The sequence below is a fragment of the Nymphalis io genome, chromosome 30, assembly GCF_905147045.1.
Source record: "Nymphalis io chromosome 30, ilAglIoxx1.1, whole genome shotgun sequence".
Taxonomy (NCBI): domain Eukaryota; kingdom Metazoa; phylum Arthropoda; class Insecta; order Lepidoptera; family Nymphalidae; genus Nymphalis; species Nymphalis io.
Genome location: NC_065917.1, coordinates 1,296,804 through 1,321,099, shown reverse-complemented (window position 1 = coordinate 1,321,099; position 24,296 = coordinate 1,296,804). Strand labels below are relative to the sequence as shown.

The following is a 24,296-nucleotide window of genomic DNA, read 5'->3' as shown; positions in this document are numbered from 1 at the left end:
TATTGAAACCAAAATTCAACAGATGAAAATATTTATGATATTAATGAAGAGACAATTGATGCATCCCTTTTCTTAGAACAACGAACAGAAATTCTGCAAGAAGAAGAAAATGAAGACGAAGAAATAATTGTCGAAGTAGAATTAGACAATTATCTAATATAAATACCATTTTTTTTTTATATGTCCGGGATGGCAAATGACTCTACTCCAACTGATGGTAAGTGGTAGTAGAGTCCAAACGCGACGACGGCCAGTACAGTCGGGAATAATGTTCTGTACTAGCCGTTACCGCCTTGCCGGCCCGCAAGATGCCTCTTCATGCCTCGTTTGAAGGAACCCGGGTTGTAAGAGGAGGGGAACACGTGAGCTGGTAAGGAATTCCATTTTTTGGTAGTGCGACAAAGAAAGGAGTTGCCAAATTTCTTTGTGCGCGATGGAATTGATGTCACAGTTAGGCGGTGACATCGAGAACCAGCTCGCGTGGACTTAAGAAGGAAGGGGGAAGCAGGAATTAGAGAGAATAATTCCTCAGAGCACTCGCCGTGATACAGTCGATAGAAAGCGCTGCTCAGTGCTGCTATCTCGCGACGCAATTGTAAAGGTTCAAGGGTGTTTGTGACCTTTACGTCGCCAATAATGCGTACTGCACGTCACTGCAACCGGTCCAAGGCCTCCAGTAGGTACTTAGCGGAGCCATCCCAAAGGTGCGAGCAATATTCAACGCAAGACCGTACCTGTGTTTTGTATAACAGGCACAGTTGTTGTGGCGTGAAAAAACGCCGCACCTTGTTCAGAACTCCGAGTTTCCGTGAAGCTGTTTTTATAATAGCCTCGATGTAATCCCTTGGACTAAGGTCGCAGCGAACGTCCATCCCCAGCATGGCGATTTTGCTTTGTATCATCAGCGGTATGCCACAGAGGGAGGGATGAGGGTAAAATGGTGACTTTTTCGCTGTGAGAGCGCATACCTGTGTTTTCTTGGCATTAAACTCAACAAGATTATCAGAACCCCATTTGGCGATGAGCTCTAACGTCCTATCGAGTTCAATGACAAGATTCTCCCGCTTCTCCTCAGTTTCCGCCCGCCCAGCCACTGCGCGTCCGTGGTATCCACCATGCACTGTACTATCATCTGCATAGCAATGTATGTTCCCAAGGGAGAGCATATCATTGATATGCAAAAGAAAGAGTGTGGGAGATAGCACAGATCCCTGGGGGACCCCAGCATTCACTACATAGAATTGTGAAGCGCAACCATCTACTAAAACACGAAGGCTACGCTTGTGTAGGAAGCTGGCAATCCAGGTGCATAGCTGAGCAGGCAGACCATATGCCGGTAGCTTGGAGAGAAGACTTCTGTGCCAGACCCTGTCGAAAGCCTTGGAGATATCGAGGCTGACAGCCTACGATTCTCCATGCTTGTCGATAGCTTCACCCCAGAGGTGCGTTACGTACGCTAGAAGATCACCTGTGGACCGTTTTGGTCGAAACCCGTACTGACGATCATTAATTAGACAGTGATCTTCTAGGTAATGGATCAGTTGGTTGTTTAAAATCCGTTCCATCACCTTACAAAGTACTGAGGTGATAGCTATTGGCCGATAATTTGCCGGGTCAGACCGATCCCCTTTTTTGGGAACCGCTTGCACATTAGCTCTTCTCCAAGCCTCCGGCACACATCCCGAAGAGAGAGAAAGTTGGAACAGGCGCGTTAACACAGGAGACAGCTCCGCCGCGCACTTCTTCAGCACAATGGCTGGTATTCCATCGGGACCGCTAGCTTTCCGTATATCGAGTGATTGCAGCTCCGCACGCACATCTATATGTTGTAGGCGTATAGCAAGATCTGGCTGTATTCCTTCACAAAAAAATTAATCGGAGTTCATCATCAAGAGCCCTCTCTGTTCAGTAGGTTGAGGATTGTTTTTTTTGCATTGGTCATGGGTTCTGATGAACCTAAGGGAAAGTCAAAGGTACCTGAAGGTAGCTCAGCAGGGGAAGATAATGAGGCGGAGGCCGTGGCACTGTTGACAATGAAGGCGGCGGCAGTGGCGCTTGTTGATAGTATTGACGCACCTGGAGTAATGAAATCCTACTTAAAATATAGGTAATATATATAGTAATAGTCCTAAAGACTGACCGCATTCCCAAATTAATACTTTTATATTAAATAAAGAGACAACCCTAGTAGCTGACCACATTATTTATTTATTGCTGTTCAGGTAATCAAAATGCGTAATGAAGTGACATTCCTAGAGAACGCCCACATCATCACTTTAGTGTATGGCTACGTTTATTAAAGTAAAGTGACAGTTCCACAGAGTACCCGCAGTACTATTATTATATATATATATATATATTTACCTTCGATGCATAGCGCCTTCGGCGGCAGTGCGCCCGCATGTTCGTGCTCTGTCAGCGACGAGCGCGATTCGGAACTCAAGGTGGATGACGGTCGCGATGTATCTGACGATGATGACAGTCTCCTTGATCTCGATGTCCTATGTCGATCACGCAGTGATCGAGGACACAATAAACTTACCATCAGGTGGCCCATATGCTCGTCCGCCTTTCTATTCTATAAATAAAAAAATACTTTCTAATTTTGTTAGCTGTGTACTCAGTCTTTCGAAACAACACGTGTACACTTGCCCCTTTTTTTTTTAACGCTGGAAATACGCATTACACGTTTCCCCCATGGGAACAGTGGGGGGGTATGTGGGACTCGCCGGTGTCCAAGGCACCGAGTGCGCCCCGAACATCGGGATACCCACTAAAAACCAGCGGTACCCTTTCCGTCTTAACGAGGAGCGCCACGGGATCGCTTTCGCATGCTACCGTGGCATGTACACTTGCCCCTGCTAACTAACACTTCTAACGGAACTATTAAAACGCAAAACATAATCTGACGCGTACCGACTGGTGGAGCACTCAACGTGTAATGAAGATAGTAGAAAGCGGCACCAGCACCAGGTTGTGCCTACAATGATAAAAAAAAATAATCTCAAAACAGTGCAGACTGGCGACATCTAGTGTCTACTTCATGTAACGTTATGCTAATGTCTAGGACAAAACATGAATATAATTTCAGAATAAGCGTAAGTAAAAATTAGTATCAGTTTTTTGCCTGTTCTTTTTGGTATCTACAACCCGAATCGGGTTTAGCTTTACAATTAATATTATTATGTAAAGTAGTTAATTTTTATTATGATTTTAATATGAATAAAATTACTAAGTTACTATAAGTTAATTAGTAATTGTTTCAGAATGATTACATAACAACAACAAAAGCAGTGTTTTTTTCTGAAAAATAGGTAGTACGTTGCGTCTCTACAAATTGAAGCCATGAAAGATTTAGATTTATTTTTTAGAAATAGATAATGTGAACTTATGCTTAAGCTGTCTTATTTCCAATCTTAACATATTACAAACTAAACATTATACAAAATTTATATTACACGAAGTAAAATTAGGCGTTCCTACTTCATTTCTGATCCTAAGTATTAATATGCTGGATTTCACATCAAAACATAAAATAGCTTATAAAAAAATCGTAGTTTTATATGTCAAATTATTACTTGTCAATTTTGTATATAATTTTGTTTATAAACATACTCAACAGTAGATTAATCGTCGATATAATAATGTAACATTTTTACTAATATTCAAAAGCAATTTTTTCATGAATCCATAATTAATATTTATGATAAATTTCTAGGTCAATGTTATTTTGCTTTCCTCCTACTATTGGATTATAGATTTCATATTTAGATGTGTATTTATCATTCATTGTTTTTTTGTTTGTCTGTCATATTAATTTTTTTTTTTTCATATAGTTCGGTAAATGGGCTTCATGATAATTGGTTGACATTGGCTCTGTAAGAAAAATTAACCAATCCATACATCACCAATGCCTCACCTACTAAAACGATACTATTGTGTCTGTAACGTGTGATGGGCCGGTTTGCGTGGTTAATAAAGGTTGTGGGTTCAATTCACACCCAGGCCAGACCTTTGTGTGCATGAACATGTTTGTTTGTCCTGAGTCTGGGTGTAATTATCTATATAAAGATGTTTTTACAAAAGAAAAGTAGTATATGTAGTATAAGGTAGTCACCAAATTCCGTCCCGAGCTTAATTTCGTCCCCAGCTGTAATCTTTTTCTAAATAACGCCATCTAATTTTAATACGTCAAATCTAAAGTTAGTTATGTCAGTCGGCCTTTTTAAAAGTTTGACGGTGAAACGTAGCTCCTGGCGCAAGATATTTAAAAAAAGAAAAAACTGTCCCAGGTGAGTTTTTAATCGAAATACTATGACTACTGTTTAAGTATGAATGTATTTGAGTTATTGTAATGAAATGTTTGACAAAATTTTGATGTTATTTCTTAGATTTAAATTGATTGAAATTGTATTTATTTGTGCTTTTTGTTTAATGGGTGATATCCACAAACTTGTCAAATTCTTAATATCGTCCCCTCACATCAACCTAATATCGCCCCCGGGATGGTATTTAGGTCCCTTCATTTGTCGTTAGGCAAACTTTTTTTGACTGTTTTTTAATTTTATTATTAGATGCCTAAGAAAAAGCCATGGGATCCCTTGGCAATGAAAAAAGTCGTTGAAGCTGTCCGAACTAAAGAAATGGGGTATAAAGGCAGTTAAGTTATTTAATGTGCCAAGAGCTTTAACTTAGCTTTAACTTTAAAAGATCACCAACACACATCAACACAGAACACCAACGGCATCACCTAGGTTAAGTAGCCCTTCCTCTCCGTTGATAGTTCCAGCTGACATACAACCTGTTACAGATGACTTCAACGCATAAACAAGAAATAATAGATGCGGAAAAGAAAAAGATGAAAGAAAAACAGGAAAAAAAGGGTTAGAAATTTAAAGAAAAATACGACAGGAAGCAACAAAAAAAACTATAGAGAGATGTAAGAATCTATCTTCTGGCAAGGACATGTCTGAAGCAGACCCAATTTCAGTTTCTATAGACGAAAAAAATAGTGACAACTATGACGTTGAATTCCCAGTATGTCCGAAAAGATTTTCTCAAGATACAAAGAGAGAGAAATGAATAAGATGCACAAAATGTTCCCAATGGATAGAGAGAGTACTAATTTTTGTGATCTCAATATCGTCCACGGGACGTAATTAGATGTCTAAAAAAATATTCTCAGAATTTATAGTTTTTTGTTAAAGCTATTTTTGTAGAAAAAGTAACATAGTTAAGAAGTTTTTGAGTATTCCAAATAATAGAGATGTTTCAACTTAACTCTGATGTTTTATTTATTACTTCACTTAGTATATTATTTTAAAAATTGTTTTTTATAAAAAGGGGACATTATTTAGCGACTGTACCCATACCAGATGTCTGGTTTCAATACAACAAGCTCTGCTTAGTTTAGGACCAGATGGCCATGTGTGAATAATGTCCCAGGATATTATTATTATTAATTTGTTGGGTCACTCACCCTTCCAACCAGAACGAAGCAATACTGCTGTTTGACAGTAGAATATGTGATGTGTGGGTAGGTAACCCAGATGGGCTTGCTCAGAGCCCTATCACCTAGTTAAGTAATTTATTGAAGTTTAATACTTTTTAATAATTTTCTAGCCGGGATCTAGACTTGAAGTGCAACCATGGCTGATGATATAGATATAGAGGAACATGACATCTTGGACAATCCATAAATCAAAAATTTATTTCCTGATATAACAAATCTCAAGACTGAAGTGATTTTCTTTGAAAATGAAGGTAAAAAAATCCTTTTTACAAAATCAAAATGAATTTATTTGCTAATTTGATGTACTAGTATTTCTAAGTGTTTATTCTTATGCAGATTTTTTTCAACATACGTTCAAAATTACTTCCAGAAAGCGGTAATTTGGAATTTACATTTATTATATAACATAAACTGCTGCTAAGAAAAGACTTTTGGAAAGTACAAACTTAAAGCGGATAAATGGGAAGGTTTTGGTTTAGCTGTATTAATTTTACCCATTTGAAGTTGGGATTTTTTTTATAGAATCGGTAGGCGGTCGAGCATATGGGCCACCTGATGGTAAGTGGTCACCACTGCCCATAGACATTGGCATTGTAAGAAATGTTAACCATCGCCTACTTCACCAATGCGCCACCAACCTTGGGAACTAAGATGTTATGTCCCTTGTGCCTCTAATTACACTAGCTCACTCACCCTTCAAACCGGAACACAGTAATACCGAGTACTGCTGTTTTGCGGTAGAATATCTGATGATGTAGGGGTACAAAGGCTTCAGGGTAGCTAATATCTCTTCACATAGGAGCGAAGACACTTATTATAAAATAACAACAATAGACAAAGTTTAATTTCAATTTAAAATTAATGGTTATGTGTCATAGGTTTTGTTGTTAGTTTAACTCAATTTGAAAACATAATAAAGATTACATATGACTTTGTTTTGCCTGAATTTTTAATTTTATCTGTGTTAATAACGGTTTTAGTTATAAATAAATCTTTGTCAGTGCCTATCCTCCATCTTGTAAATAGTTTTCAAATATTTAGATGCATTGATTGATAGTAGTGTTTGAATTAATAGAAAACTATAAGATGACCTGCTGTATGACGCTTGTCATACGCTTCTACTCTCCTAATTATTGTACTCTATAACTCTCTCGAGTCCAAGTTTACCCAGTTAACCAGTGTTTCCAATTTCTTTTTAAATAACATCTTATTAATCTAGATGAGCCTACCTATTTACCGTACCGTAACAGCCTGTGAATGTCCCACTGCTGGGCTAAAGGCCTCCTCTCCTCTTTTTGAGGAGAAGGTTTGGAGCTTATTCCACCACGCTGCTCCAATGCGGGTTGGTAGAATTCACATGTGGCAGAACTTCAGTGAAATTAGACACATGCAGGTTTCCTCACGATGTTTTCCTTCACCGTAAAGCACGAGATGAATTATAATCACAAATAAAGCACATGAAAATTCAGTGGTGCTTGCCCGGGTTTGAACCCACGATCATCGGTTAAGATTCACGCGTTCTTACCACAGGACCATCTCGGCGACGACTATATACATAAAACTAAAAATTTAAAACTACCATATATTAGAAAGACAAATTTGAAAGTTATGTATTTACTTAACGAATATTTCATAAACGAAATATCTAGTTGTTTTTTTATATAACCGTGTTATATAATAGATATACCACATAAAATAAGAATAGAAAAAGAAATTGCAATTTTTTATATATTTATCTTCTTTTCAATAATGGCCATGGTTCTATTTCAAAGGCTGGGCGAACAATTATTAATAATCATTGTTTTTTTTTTAATATTTAAATATGTGTTTTTCTTAATTCAAATATTAAAGAACTTAACGATAATTTAGTTATATTGCTTGATTAAATAACAGTAAATGTTTCTTAGTTTTTTTTTAATTTGAAGTTTTGTATGAAATATGTGCTAATAAAAACGTCTTTACAGATGACATTGATTTTGGTAATGAGAATTGCGGTACACAAAATAAAACAGATCCCGACAACATAGACGAGATCCCAAATTTATATCAAAAAAGATTTTTCAGAACCAAACCTTGCACTTCTGATTCACCATCAGTTGAAGAAGATGTAAAGGTACCAAAACTTCTAAAAATTAATGTGGCGTTAGAAAACCAGCTGGACTCCCATAATATGACAGCACACTCGTTACCAATAACCGACAAGAATAACGAAGCAATCGAGAGTCCGAGTAAAAATTCAATATCACCGAGTTTGAAATTCGAACCGGATGTGGTTGAGGTTAATGATAATATCTGTAAACATTGCGACGTCGTGTTTCCTGACGAAATAGCTCTACTGAAACACTTTCACGAGTTTCTGCCGAAAGAGTTTGCGTGTGAAATTTGTGATCTCGGATTCCAGACTGGGATCGCATGTGGGATACATCCGAAAGGCGAATATTTCCGCTGTCCAATTTGTTCTTGTTATTATACAGTTGTATACAAGCTACGCAGTCACGTGACCGACCAACATGAAACGAAGCTGCCCGAACTGTCAGTGCCTGTATTATTTAATAACGAATGTGCGTACTGTGTTGCCAAGCCAAAAAATCATTTAAAATATAACATACATATATCTTTATACCACCGAGAGATTTATAATAAAACAGTGGTAAATATTGAAAATGAGAAATTTAAATGTCTAATGTGTAAACTAACGTTTCCGTGTAAATAATGTATGAATACAAAAATATATAGTTTTTTTTTTGTTTGTTTGTTTATATACTAAATATATATTTCAACTTTTAATGACATACTACTATAATACAATATTAGTAATAATAATGTCCTCCAGACCGATTTCGGCCTCGACGGCCAATCTCAAAAGAGCCAACTACGCAGGAGATATTATAGTGCACATGTGCGCAAACACAGGTGCACTCTCTATTCCCTAACACTCATAATCTGATAGGACGGCAATCCGACACGACCGGAAAGAGTTCAGGCACAGGACCAACGGCTTTACGTGCGATCCCGGGATGCTACTGAGAATTTACTGACAAAAAACCCAATATTTTTTATTGACCCAACTTGGGAATTGAACCCAGGACTTCCGGGTCTGCGGCCTTACATCAAGCCACTAGACTAATGAGGCAGACAATATTAGTACATACTTAACGTTAGTTAGATTAAGCAAGTTATTATTTATTTGTATGTATGTAGATTCTACCGAGAAGAACAAGCAAACAATAAAAAAATTATACGTTTATTCGTTGTGCAAGCCCGTCTGGGTAGATACCACCCACTCATCAGATATTCTACCGCAAAACAGCAGTACTTGTTATTGTTGTCTTCCGGTTTGAAGGGTGAGCCAGTGTAATTACAGGCACAAGGGACATAAAATTTTAGTTCCCAAGGTCAGTGGCGGTACTTTTGGATTGTCATATAACAGAATCGAGTTCAATTTTCTAATCAAAGAAATTAGGATTAAACAATAGACAATATTATTATTTTTAATAATTGGCCTATATTCCTAACAATACTAAGGATTCAAGAAATTCCCATATTAGAGTACAATTACGAAAATGCACTGTTAACGTAAGACTGGCTGCACATTGTTATTATTGGATTTTTTCTGACGAAAAATCGCAGTTGATACCCGGAGCTGGTGTGCAGGGCATATTATAGTGTACAAGTTTGTGTTTAACGACAAGTGCACTCTATTTTCTCTAACGCTGAAAAGCTGATGAAACGGTAAATCCTACAAGACCACAAGAGTTTAGGTGCAGGAGTTTTTGATTGTTTTCAAGTTTCTGAGGTTTTGGCGTACATCCATGACAAACATAACCTGGATAAAAAAGAGTAACGTTAGTTTTTTCATAAATTAGTATATATTTAGCATCCAGAAGTGAAACTTTATACTTTGTGAATATACGAATTGCTTACTTTACTTTTCTATCTACTAAAACAAAATGGTGGTTTTAAATTAGCGCACGTCTTTTTTTTTAAACGCTTTTATATGGATCAAGGAATCTCCTAACTATATTATAATGGTAAATAATTATCATTGTTTATATGTCATTGTTTACATAATTTAATTTGAGAATACGTGTAAGTAAAAAAATAGATCATATATTTTGCCTATTCTTTTCGGTATCTACATTCCAAATCAAAATCGGTTTTAGCTTTACATTTAATATAATTATGTAAAATGGTTAAATTTTATTATGAATAACAAAATTAGTTAGCGAATATGTCAATATTTTAATTATTACAGTTATAAACAATGCTTTTTCCGAAAAAATAGGCAGTACGTTTCGTTTCTACAAAAATTTAGTAATGAAAGAATTATAGAAGTGTATAAAGTTAATTAATGCTAAAATTGTCTTATCTATAATCTTCACATATTACAAAATTAACAATATAAAATTATATATAACACGAAGTAAAATTATGCGTGTAATGCTAAATGTGTATTCCGTTCCTTCTTCCTTTCTGATCAAATGTATTAATATGCTGGATTGCACATCAAAACATAAAATAGGTTATAAAAAACCGTAGTTTTATATGTCAAAGAATTACTTCTCAGTGTTCTATATAATTTTGTTTTTAAACATAATCAACAGCAGATTAATCGTTTTTATAATATAATGTTTTAAGTGAAATCACGTAAAATAAATTAAATGTAAATTCATCAACGTTTTCATAACACATCAACATTCCCGTTAAACAACATTTTTGAGGAGCGTTATTAATACAAAATTATTCCAACGATACCAATGTAAACGATAATATTCATTACTATTTTATAGTACAGATTATAGAACTATTTAACTATAAACTGGGGAACGAACTGATCATAGTTTATGTACACGTAAGTAAAGTTATTATTTAATACATAATTTCTATTCGGCTTTTTATACACAACGAGCTATTTTTATACGCAACGATGTACTTATATTCAATTCTACATATGTATATAATTGAACGTCTATACGTAACAATTCTTTTTCGTAAAAATCATGCCTAGTTAACTTATTTCAACAATATAAATAACATGTATTTATAGTTTTATCTTAATGGTCATTATCTGGTGTAATAAATTTTTTAATTATAAAACTCGTTAGATTCTCGCTAATAGCAAAACCACAATATCAATAATGACTTATTAAATTATTTAAATTTGTATTTTAAATATAATAACAACAACTTTGAAATCACTGATAGGCCTTTATGTCCCTGGTAGGTACATACATTGATTATCTTATAAATATTCTTTTATAAGATAATTAATGAAATTTCGAAAAAAAATGATAGTCTTATGGAATTTAAAGATCATGAATAAACTATTTCCATCATGATTTTAAGAAAACAATATTATGACAGTTTCATAGCATGTTTTGTTCAATATTATCTAGCTATGTGACAAACAATAATTGTTATACCAAAAAATGTGATATATCTCTTTGAACATTACAAATAAAAATGGATTCCCTATTATTATGTCAATATAAGGGGAAAACATGTTTTTAATAAAATAACACTTTTTATCCTGCAACTAAATCAACTTGAATGATTACTGGATCTAATTGTAAATTGAAATTTAATAATTGTAAGTGATGTACAAAACACATACATAGATTTTGACATAACTTAACTTAAAATTAACATATTACATGCGTTTCGCTAATGGCTCTGCTGTGTTATGTACTACAAACTGTTTGAGAATAATATATCTTTATTTATAATACAACTTTAATTTTTCTTTCAACATTCTGAACACAACTTCACCGACATTCAAATTGCCATTTTTATCCATAATTAATACCAAAGATTACTAAAAATCTTGACCAATTACATGATAAGTCAATTTTTGGTCAAAGTTATTTTATTATCTTTACTTATGCTTCTGGAATATGTTATATATCTCATATGTACGCAGTATTCGTTTTATTTGGTAAGTGGACGAGTGCCTAATATGGTAGGACGGGCAGATGGACTACCTGATGATATACCTTGACTTTGGTGCTGTAAGAAATATTAACTATTCCTTACATCACCAATTCATCATCAACGGTGGGAACTAACATCTTATGTCCCTTGTGCTACGTTACACTGGGTCTATCACCCTTCCAATCTGAACACAACAATACTGCTTTTTAGTGGTAGAATATGTGTTGAGTGACTGGTACCAATCGAGATGGGCTTGCACAAAGCCGTACCACTAATTAAATTTATTTAAGTTTTTAATACTTTTTAATTATATTCTAGCTGGGATCCGGACTTCAAGTGCAACCATGGCTGACGATATAGATATAGAGGAACATGATGTTTTAGACAATCCAATTATTAAAAATATATTTCCTGATATAACAAATATCAAGACTGAAGTGATCGACTATGAAGAAGGTAACAAAGCCCTTTTTCAAATTAATTCTTTTGCAAAGTTATAAGTATCTGTACTTATAAAAGTGTTTGTTTTCACTGACCAACACATAGCCAATATTATTTAGTCTAGGGACCTATAATTTGTTACATAGGTTTATTTGGGACGGTTGGTATGATTGGTAGATACTTGGCTTTCATGCCGAAAGGTTGTCGGGTCGATTCCCACCAGGATAGATATTTGTGTGCATGAACATGTCTGTTTGTCCCTAGTCTGGGTGTAATTATCTATATAAGTATGTATTAACACAAGAAAAGTAGTATATGTAGTATATCAGTTTTCTGGTTTCCATAGTACGAGCTCTGCTTAGTTTGGGATTAGAATGTGTGTGAATAATGTCTAAGGGTATTATTATTATATTATTTTATAACTTTTATTGATGTTACTTATAACTTAGAGTACAGTAAACACAAAACATTATACAAATATATTAGACATTCTTTGTTTGGTTGTATGTTTGTTGTGCTTTCATGTTAACTATTCAACTGATCATGAAATTTTGCAAGCCCAGAACAGCATGTGGGTGAAATCGCTGGGGGAAACTAGTCCTACTTTAATCTTATGTCAATAGATATACTTTAATTTCAATTTAAGATAAAGGGTTATATGTCATTGGAGTTGTCCTTAATTTGCCTCAATTTTAAATTATTTATTTATTAATCCTTTATTGCACACACTTTACAAACATTTAGTGACATATAATAGCAAGTAAAACATATAGTTTAACATAATAATAATAATAAATTTATTTATTCTCTCCCACAGTCAAGAATGTTTACTTTTTTTGTTATATATAATAATAAATACATTTGTATGTGGGAGGCAGGAGCCCAAAATATGTTGCCCTGTATTAAGAGTCTCCTGGCTCCCCCTCAGTGGCGTAGCAAGGTGGACAAGGGCCCTGGTGCATAAGGAAAGAATCGGGCCCTCATCCCCTCTTTCCGCGTAGCTTGATCTTCAAAATTATAGATAGGAACAAGAATTCGAAACAGTGAGCTCAACTTATCCCTAGTAAGCTAAATCAAAATGTCAATAAATAAACAATGACGCACATGATAATACAGAATATTTATTATACAGATGAGATCAATAAAGGGAAAAAAAACAATTTATAACAGAATTCCCCGTCCACACAAGTTTTTTTTTTCTTTTATCTTTTATGCTCCTCTCTTTTCAAAGTTGTGGTTAGAGGGCCCCCTTAGGTCAGGGCCCTGGTGCACTGCACCACCTGGCCCTACGATAGCTAGGCCATTGCTCCCCCTCTTGGGTTAGGAAATTATTTATTGAATTTTGTAGTATATCGGAGAAACACTAAAGCTTTTACAATATATTATTTAGTAATAAGTACTTATGCTAATAGAAATAATGTATGCTTGTGAATATGTGCTTGTGAAAGAATGTGTGTGTGTGTGTGTGTGTTATGTGTGTATGTGTGTGTGATTATTTGTGTATATGTTATCGGTGAGTAGATTGAATAACATATTTACATGCTACATATTTACTACAATTGTTTGTTTATTATTAATATCTAAAGCGGATGAGCATGTGGGCCACCTGATGGTAAGCGGTCAACAATGCCCATAGACATTGGCATTGTAAGAAATGTTAACCATAGCTTACATCACCAATGTGCCACCAACCTTGGGAACTGAGATGTTATGTTCCTTGTGTCTGTAATTACTCTAGCTCATTCAAGTACTGCTGTTTTGCGGTAGAATATCTGATGAGTGGGTGGTACCTACCCAGACGAGCTTGCACAAAGCTCTACCACCAGTAGATTGGTGTTTATTTTAAATAAATAAATAAATATCTGTCGATGCCTACAATAGTCTTGTATTGTATTTGATAGTCTTTCGATATCGGATAACACTTTTTAATATTTTCTTATTGTGTTATGAAACACAGCTTTATTAAAAAAAATTGTTTGTTTTCAATATTAGAGTACATTGATTGATACTAGGAAGTTTTAAGACTGCTAGCAAAATTCAAAAACAAGATGTCCTGTAGTGAGCCGTGTTTATCATAGGACTGTTATGATTGTCCTCTTTTTGTCATACTCTCTGACTCTCTAGTCCAAATTCCTGGGACATTATTCACACACGAATATCTGATCCCAAACTAAGCAGAGCTTATAATATATAAATCAGACAACTGATATACTATTTTTTTTTTGTAAATACATACTTATATAGATAATTACACCCAGACTCAAGACAAACAGACATGTTCATGCACACAAATGTCTGTCCTGGGTAGTTATCGAACCCTTCAACCTTCGGCGTGAAAGGCGAGTATCTACCTACCACGCCAACCGGCCCGTCAAATTGGCGACCACTTTATAATTTTTATTTTTCTTTATGTAACCTTTATATATGTGTTATTTTTAATAATTCAAATGTTACAGAAGTTAACGATTCATTACAAAGAGTTTAATTAATAATAAGTAACAGAATCTTTGTTCTCACTCTCCAATAGAGACTTGTAATACATTCGTGATTTAAAACTGGGAGTCATAATATCTTTCGTTCAGCTCAATACCTATCCAACGATGTATACAAGTAGTTATCGGAGGGTAGGACCAAAATTTACGTCCTTTATTAAAACTGATCTTTTGTATATAATATGTTGTGTTAACTTTATGTCTTTACAGAAGACCTTGATTTTGGTAATGAGCATATTGATACACTCCAATATGAAACGGACCCCGAGGACATTGACGCGGAGATCCCTAATCTATTCCAAAACAGAATTATCCTTGGAACCAAACCATGTGCTTCTGATTCATCATCAGACGACGAAGGAACCGTGCCAAAACTTCTAGAATCTTATGTGGTATTAGAAGACTGGGGTGTTTTATTGGCGAACAGCCCATGTTATTGCCATACTTGTCAGATTTTATTTCCCACCGAAAATTCACTGGATTCCCATAAAATGACGGCGCACTCGTTCCTAATAGCTGTTAGGCATAACAAGGCCATCAAGAGTACGAGTAAGAGTTCAATATCAGCGAGATTGAAATTCGAACAGGAAGTGTGTGAGGTTAACGTTAATCTGTGCAACCATTGCAACGTCGCGTTTCCGGACGAAATAGCTCTACTGAAACACTCGTACGAGCTGCTGCCGAGGAAGTTTGCGTGTGAATTTTGCGATCTCGTGCTGGAGACTGAGATGGCGTGTAAGCTACATAAGAGAGTGCATTCGATAGTCGAATGTTTCCGCTGTCCAATTTGTTCGTGCTATTTCAAATATATAAACAAGCTAATCAGTCACGTGACCTACCAACATCAAACGCAGCTGCCTGCTCTGCCGGAGCGTGTGTCAACTAATTACAATTGTGCGTTCTGTGTCGCTAAGTTCAAAAACAACAAGAGTTATAACGGCCATATATTATACCACCATCCGGAGTTTTATAAGAAAACAGTGGATAAGGCTGAAAATGATAAATTTGTATGTCCAGTATGTAATCTAAGGTTTCCGTCCGCGTATTCAGAGAAGATACACCGAGCTGCTATCCATACGAGTAAATCAAGTGACGTCACAAGTCGACAGATTAAATTGGAGAAGAAAATAAAATTGGAACCGGTATCGCCCAAGAAACTATCACCCCAAAAAATCGATCTTAATCGAAGGCCAATACCGAGATCAGCGTTGTTCAAATGCAATAAATGTCAATTGCACTTCGTATCTTGTACAGTAGCAGCTGAGCACACGAAGCGTTGTGCGCTGAAGAAAGGCGAATGGAAGTGTGGAAAGTGCCGACGTTCTTTCAAACTGGTCGACCGTCAAAATCACGTGACGCAACACAACACGATCGATCGATTCAGAGTTATAACAGTCGAGGGCAACACGTTAAACAAACTCCTGTGCCGATGTATAGCTTGCAAGATTTGCTTCGATGAGAGAACACTACTCAAGTATCACATAAACGGCTGCACGGAGAGCAACTCCGTGCTGTGTAATATATGCAATTTTCGTATCCACGAGCATGCGATAACAAAACATAAAAGAATACATAACGAGCTGGGTTCGGAACAATTTGTCGTCGTTGATTACGTCAGCGCTGATCAATTGACGATCGAGAAACAAACGGACGTAAAGACGGCTAATTTAAAAAAAGAACCACGTCAACTGAAGAAGGAGAAGTTCTACTACTACTGTCCCACGTGCCAGTGTTTCATGAAGGTCAATAAGTTAACGGATAAACACAACGTTGGTAAATGCAATAAATATCTCATGAAATGTATTTGCAAGTTGTGCGGACTCAAATTTTCGACGAAGAGCTTCGAGACGCACAAGAAAGAACACAAGAAATTTCCACATTTAAAACTTCGCGATCTCACGTTCAAGAACACGCAAAGTTTGAAGAAAATCAATCCACCGTTTCCGGATTTCAAGAAGTGCACCAATTGTAAAGTGATGTTTTTCAGTGGTGTCGCTCTAAAGAGCCACGTGTGTAACGTTGAAGAAGCTAAAGTTTGTGTTTATTGTGGTGAAAAGTTCAGTGACCTCGCGTATAAGTTACACGTTCCGTTCCACGAGTATTCAGGCGAAAAGAAGAAAGTTTACAACGAAAATATACCGGAACTGATAAAGAAATACGAGTCATTGAAAACCGTCTGGAATATACTCTACCTCTGTGAGATTTGTGACACGATTCTGGACGATTACGACGAAGTAGTAGAGCATAGTCAGAACCACTTTTGTAATATGGAAAGCTACAATATCACTATAAATCATTGCTCGATATGTGACATACAAATTGTCGGCGATTGTTACGAGAAGCATAAACAATTCCATTTAGCGAACAGTGTGACCAAAAGTTCTTTCAAAATTCTCCGTTATAATTACGATACTCTTTTAACGGACGATTGGTTTAATATATTTAAAGCATTAGCGAAGGAGCAAGTCGATCAAATTTTAAATAAAAGCAAATATAAGCACACGAGAAGCGTTCGAATGGAGCTGTCGGTTGATGGACCGATTGATTTGACGCTGTACCAATGCGTTGTCTGTCAAGTGATCATCGATTGTAACGCTGTCGCCGAACACGCCCAGAATCGTTCTAATTGCGTTAATCCGACCAAATTTAATTGTTCAATGTGCCATTTGAGTTTTTCGACGAGGGGCTCTTTAAAATCGCACAGCGTTTTGCACGAAAAACACCTGATCACAAACAAAACGTTCAGAATTATATCATTTAATGACAATAAAGATATATTCGTCAACGATTCGCTGAAATCGAAGAGCAATCCCGAAAGTTTGAAGTTCATTCGTTGTCAACATTGCGGGAAATTAATTAACAAATCAAAATACAAGAAGCACGTTGAATACCACATGTATGTAGCTAAGAAGAAGCTCATCGCCAAGGACAGCAAGAATCAACCAAAATTCTTGGTTCGTTCGAAGTACAAAAAGATCGATTCGTCGATAGTACACAATTTTTACAAATGCAAAAAGTGCGGCGTTTGCGTTTTCAGGAATAACGTCGTGAAACATTTCTGCAGCACGACGAAACAGAAGAAACAGTGTCCGAAATGCCATTTATGGTTTAGATCGTCACATTTGCACAAACACCTCATGTATCACGATAAATTTAAACTAACGAAATATAATATCAACGTATTCATATTTAAAAACGGTAAAATAGAAAGAGAGCGACGCAAGGAAGACCAAGTAGTTTTATATCAGTGCTCAGATTGTTCCGTCTGTTTGCACAAAGAGATGAATATAAAACGACACATATGTATAAGTGACAACTATCAGAAAGTGTGTCGATTATGCGAAATGCCATTCCATTGTTCCCGTATGCAAATACACGAGAAGTTGCACGAAGATAAGAATTTCACGAGGAATAATGTAGTTATAAAGAAATTCAAAAGCAAAGACGTTCTAAAGCAATGCCCACAGAAATCGAAGCCGGCTACACATTTAATGATATCGAAATATAAAAAGACGAAAATAAATCCGAGGCATTTGAAACTAAATAAAAAAAAAACGAAAACCGAATACGACGATCCACAATTCCTGAGATTTGCACATTTGAGGAATTTCAAATGTACAGAATGCAATTTGCTCTTCGTAACGCCGTCGGCTTTACTGAAACACCAGAATTCATGTTCCACTGACAACGTTGGTGTTAAATGTGACTCGTGCGCACTTATTTTCCACAAATCAATGATAAATTTACACAAAAAATTGCGAAGATGTGGTCCACGAAGCGGTAAACTATTCATCGTCACTATAGACAGTAAAGCTGGAGAAAAATATGACGAAACAAAGTGCTTGTATCGTTGTAACAAGTGTGGGATTCACTTTACATCGTTTAGAGCCATATTCAATCACGTGAAAGCTGAACACGTGATTGTGATGAAGCCAACTAGCTGTGACTTATGTAACATTACACTGTCATGCCACAGTTGTCCAAGACATAAGCAAATTCATCACGATAGAAATTTAGCATTATCTGACCTTATTAAGCTGAACGTATTCGATATGAGCTTAAGCAAAGCGTTAAAAGATCAACCGAATAATGAAATGATTAATATTATTGATAATTCGTCTGAAGATGACGAAATTGACAATCTGTATAAACAAGTAGCCGTTAAACGGAAGACATTTATAGAAGACAATGTTCCAAGTAAATATATAAAAGTAAATAACGTTATATCAGAAAAAATAGTGCCAAGTCCGTTATGTGATAATTTTATCGACGATATTTACCACTGCGAGATATGTAAATTGAACTTTTTACATAAGAGGACGTTAGACCATCATATTAATGTCGGCCGTCACAATGAAAGAAAATTCAATTGTCCTAAATGTAATTTGATTTTCACGCAGAATTCGCTGACGCGTCATCTTAAGTTCCATCACGATGGAGACGAATTGTCCGTTGTTCATTATGAAAGAAAACCGTTACCGTCTGATCATTTGGAGTTCGACACAGCTTTGAAAAATCAATTTCATAAAGAATTAGTCAATGCTGAATTGGACGAATCTATTGATGGTGATAAACAAGTTGCTCTCAAACGAAAAAGTTTCGCGGAAGGAGATGTACCCAAAAAGCATATCAAACTAAACACTGCTAGTTCAGTAAATACTTTGCGAAGTTCATCAAGTAATAGTACTATTGAAGAAATTTACAAATGTGATGTTTGCAATGTGAATTTCTTACACAAGAGAACACTGGATCGCCATACGTTTATAGGTCGGCATGACGAAAGAAAATTCAACTGTCCCGAATGCGACTTAGTTTTCACGCAAAACTCATTAACGCGTCATATTAAACAAAGCCACGACCCAAATTACTCCGTGACATATATTCGGAAAACGGCTAGCCCTAAAGCAACGGACAAGCAAATCGCTCTTATTGAAGAGAACGTGAAATTAACTCCATTAGCTGTTACTAATGAAGATAGTAAAGCAACGGACGCTAAAAATAATTTACAACAAACAGACAACAAGGCGAACAAGCTGTACAAATGTAGCGCATGTGATGTTTACTTCACGTGCGCAGATGCGTGTCAAGAGCACGTGGCTAACCACGTAGCATTGGACCCAACTGAATACATTGCGTGTAAGCTGTGCGATTTGCAATTTCTATGCGAGTATCTCGGATGTCACATGAAGGGTCATAGAGAGAAAACGTTCAGTATAGACGAATTAATCGTCGAAGAATACCATGTCGATAACGGCCATATTAAAGTCGATACGTATTCCGCGGCGGATAGATTAAAATCGAAGTTAGTAACTACAACAACCCATTTCGATACGGAAGATGAAAAGAATGATAAAGACGAAAGCGTCATTGATTCAACGTGTTCAATTGCGGAATCTAACGCAAAGTATGTGGGTAGAGTTTCAAACGAAGCGATAAGTCCCATTAACGATAGAGAAGTAAATAAAGGTGTCAATGATGTTGAAATTGTATCAGCGCCTAGTTCTGAAGCAGAAAAGGTGTTAAGTTAAGAATACATTAGTATCACCGGATAAATGTCCTTGTAAATAGAACAGTGATTCGATCGCTGTTTTGTTGAAAATACCTCCATAGATTGTGATTCATTAAATATTAATTACATAGAGCTAGGGCTATATATTAATTACGTAGCTAGCGACCGACAATTTACATTTATATAAAAAGTGGAATCAATGGAATGGTATATAGTGAATGGTATATGGTGAAGTACAATTGCAAAGCGGAGTACAGAAAATTTAATACGAGTTTCGTGAACCTTCTAATAGATTTGTCTGATTGTTTCAAACATTTAAAATGTGATTCGAAATCTAAATTATCGATATATTTTTTCTAAAATTATATTTTAAAGTGTTTTAGGTGTTTAAAATATTAATTTAAACGTGTGGACAGTGAAAAGACGAGATGAATCGGTGACATGTTTGTATAGACATTTGAGTGATTTATAAATTTGTTATTGCGACCAAAAAGTTACAGGAAATTGTATAAATAATACATTTCGTAAATTTTTGTTGCAATCGCTTTAACATTTGATACTAAACGTATCACACTTTTTTTTTTTACATATGTCATGTTTGGATTCCAGTCTTTTCGTTACAAGGTCACAACAGTGAACAATTAATATTTGAGAGGATTTGAAATATTTATCCCATCGATAGAAAACTAAAAATAATGAACGACAAATTATATTTAAGAAATTAATAAACAAATCTTTGTAATAGCATTATACTCTATTCCAATCGAGGAAGATTATAGACATAATACTTAGATCATCATACACCACGCAATTTTTTTTTCCCGAATCCATTCTGAATATTACAGATTATTCAAGAAATCTACTTTTTTTTTCTATTACACTTCAAAAGTTTATAGCGGTACTATCTGACGTCCAAATTGTTCAATCCATTGAGAATATCGGAGATTATTCAAGAACCCGTTCCATTGGCGTCAATTTTATGTTTATTAAAAATTTCTATATTTGACTTTACTCTTCTTCTGATTGAAATAGGATTATATATTTGAACGTTCATAATGAAACACAGGCACCGGATCGCCGAGGTCATTTATTATATCTTTAAAAGAATTCATCCCGTAAAATGAACGTGACGTAAATGCGAAAAGAATGAGTTTACATGCTATCGCTCTTTTTGTTGTCTCTTTCGCACTTTGTACAAATTTTAAACAAAGCTCTTTGAAATTATGTTCTACCTCTGTGAAAATGTCAGCCTTAATGATTTATTATATTCACTAGCCGTTCATTTCGAGATGGCCGTCGCCAGCGAAAATAACGCCATAGACATAACTACAAGTACCGTTGACAAAAAAATAATTATTATGTTTTGTTACTGTAAATATGTTAACTTATTGTATGGTAACACACTATTGCGATTATAAAAAGTGCATATTTTGAAAGAAATTAGGCGCTTTGATAATATCGGTTGTACGTTAAAGCGTCGCTTTTCGTACTTAGCGGGTCAGACGGGCGCGGTGCGGGGAAGCGGGGGTGAGGTTACTGCGATCTGGAAATGAACGGATAGTACATTGAGCACTTAAGGTCTTTTTTAGCGTCTAGCGTTTATATATCAATATGATTATTAATTATTTATTTTATAAGAAATATGTTTGTTTATATGGAAATTATAGGAATGACCTTTTTTTTGAAACGAAACGGTTTAAATTTAAACGGCCTTACTTATAAGCTTAGCGACTTAGCGAGGGTTAAACACTGATTCATCTCTTTCTGTCATTATTGATTCGATATTCGAAAGAAAAAGACAGAGCATTGTTTAAGCTATCCGCTATATAATGTTTATAAGTAAGGAAGATAATTTGTTTAATTTTGTTCCGTTTGGTTTTGTTGTATGCGATCTTTAAGCTACAGGACTGTAGATGTATTTTATAAGAGTGAAATCAAAACTCATATCGAAAAGTCATATGCGCCATTCATTATATATTAGTAATAAAATTTAAAGTTTACAATTAGCGTGACACCGCGTTTCGGTTTTTATTATTTCACGAGTGACGGTGTGATCTTACAGCGCTTAAAGCGGGTTGTTTTAACGGCAATTTGTATGGAATGAAAGTAACGCCATCTAGTGAAAGAAAGAAAGTTATCGAATCTTTTAAAGAACTGTAGGCACACAGAATAGCATTGGAGGTGTAAAAATATTGCTATCTCTGTCTTATTAATAGTCAACGGTCCTGTCGTATTGGTTTAAAGATTGTCTACAGCGGAATTAGCACAGACGTATCGAGATCATTTGATTATATAGAGTTTTATTTTTAAGAGTTTAGTTGTTAAAATATTGTCATTATGTCTGAATTTTGTTAGTTGCTGTTGCTTTAGTAAGTCTACGTATCTTAATCATAATGTCGTGTCTTGAAAATTCGCTAATGTTAATGTTCCTTACAGCGTCAATGTCTATAGGCGATGGTCACCATTTACCATCAGCTCCATCTGCCCACAACTGATACAAACAGTTCTCGAATAATATATCTCTATATACAACACGACACTGTTACACTTAACCACTTATATACACTTTAGTTTTACTTCCAATGTTCCGATATAGGAATTTCGATATTCGAAATGGCATTTTTTTCGCGATTTGATTTTGTCTAATGTTCCTTACAGCGTCAATGTCTATAGGCGATGGTCACCATTTACCATCAGCTCCATCTGCCCACAACTGATATAAACAGTTCTCGAATAATATATCTCTATATACAACACGACACTGTTACACTTAACCACTTATATACACTTTAGTTTTACTTCCAATGTTCCGATATAGCAATTTCGATATTCGAAATGGCATTTTTTTCGCGATTTGATTTTGTCTAATGTCTCAAGTTGTTTGATTCGAATAGGCTGTAGATATTCAACAATTCTTTTTTTCCAATAGCACTTCATTACACACACTAGACGTCCAAATTGTTCAGTGACATATTACCCTAAAATTATTGTATATAAGGGTTAGTTGCTTTAATGAATTGTCGAAATTATACTCTTTTATATATGTGATAAGTAGATGGACTGCCATATGGGTCACAAATAGACATTGGCGCGGTAATATTAGCCATTTACACCGCCAATGCACCACCAACCTCAGGAACTAAGATGTTATATCCTTTGTGCCTGTAGTTAAACGGACTCATCTTTCAAACCAGAATACCTTAGTCCCCAGGGTTGGTGGCGCATTGGCGATGTAAGTATTGTTTAACATTTCTTACATCGCCAATGTCTTGAATGTATTTAAAAAAATCGTTTTCAGTGAATTACAAATATATAGTGTATAAATATGTATTCATTACTTGAACAGCGTAAGTCTGTAATTGGCTTATAGATCATAACTCAAAAATATTACACCCACTTACCGCACGCGTTAACTTTGTAATACGAAACCTTGAAAATAAAAAATGTCATATTTCTGTCTCTCTCTCAAGTATGTGGTTAGAACGAGATAGTAGTTCTTTAACAGAATCGATACCTTCGTCTATACCAATGACGTACGTCTACTCTAAGATCTATGGTTAGCCGTTAATTTTAAAAATAAATCTCTCAGAAGTGAATGCCTTATTAGATTAACAGCTTATATTTAATTCTAGTGTAAATTAAATGAAAAGATTTCAATGCCCTTGTTGGTAATTTTTTTATTTGTTTTTTTTTTCTTTGTCATGTAGTTTTAAGGCTTAGACTTTAATCGTAAGAATACTCTTTGTAAAATTGCATTTGAATTAAAAAAAATGTTGAATTAGTTTTGAAGTTTCATTTACGCTTATCTCTGGACACCGAAAGATAAAAAGTGCTTTTTTATGAATATATCTGTGCTGGGCCTCTCATTTTGAGAAGGTTCGGCTTATTCCACCTCACTGCACTTATTTGGGTTAGTGGGTACAGTAACAGCCTGTGAATGTCCCACTGCTGGGCTAAGGCATCGTCTCCCTTTTTGAGGAGAAGGTATTGAGCTTTTTCCACCACCCTGCTCCAATGTGGGTTGAGTACACATGTTCTAAATCAAAATCCGATACATACAGATTTCCTCACGACGTTTTACTTTATCGAGCACTACATGAATAAACACGAATTAAGCACATGGAAATTCATTCACGGTTATGTTATATATTATATACAATAGTATACCAGTAATAACTGGTGGTAGAACTTTGTGCTCGTCTGGGTAGGTACCACCCACTCATTAGATATTCTACCGCAAAACAGCAGTACTTGGTAATTACAGGCACAAGGGACATAACATCTAAGATGTTCCCAAGTTTGGTGGCGTATTGGTGATGTAAGCGATGGTTAACATTTCTTACAATGCCAATGTCTATGGGCGTTGGTGACCACTTACCATCAGGTGGCCCATATGCTAGTCCGCCTTCCT

General features: G+C 35.5%; 2 protein-coding genes and 1 long non-coding RNA gene across 3 annotated transcripts in view; 2 read left to right on the top strand and 1 right to left on the bottom strand.

Moving 5' to 3' along the window:
• The window catches only part of LOC126779896 (catenin alpha), a 400,158-nt gene that overhangs the window by 304,818 nt on the left and 71,044 nt on the right, over positions 1-24,296 (bottom strand). The gene's annotated exons all lie outside the window — the stretch shown is intronic.
• LOC126780163 (uncharacterized) lies at positions 3,638-5,274 on the top strand. The gene is made up of 3 exons (XR_007670446.1): positions 3,638-4,292; positions 4,575-4,659; positions 4,811-5,274. It is a non-coding gene; the product is annotated as an uncharacterized LOC126780163 (long non-coding RNA).
• Positions 10,111-23,542, top strand: LOC126779880 (zinc finger protein 729-like). Its single transcript, XM_050504011.1, has 3 exons — positions 10,111-10,364; positions 11,762-11,899; positions 14,587-23,542. The coding sequence occupies exons 2-3, from the start codon at positions 11,788-11,790 to the stop codon at positions 19,902-19,904; spliced, it is 5,430 nt and encodes a 1,809-aa protein (XP_050359968.1). The 5' UTR covers positions 10,111-10,364; positions 11,762-11,787; the 3' UTR covers positions 19,905-23,542.

Bases quoted from the DNA above. Each gene is read 5' to 3' on its own strand.
- LOC126779880 (XM_050504011.1), top strand. From the start codon at position 11,788: ATGGCTGACGATATAGATATAGAGGAACATGATGTTTTAGACAATCCA. The intron at 11,900-14,586 runs GTAACAAAGCCC...ATGTCTTTACAG, and splicing joins AGTGATCGACTATGAAGAAG to AAGACCTTGATTTTGGTAAT.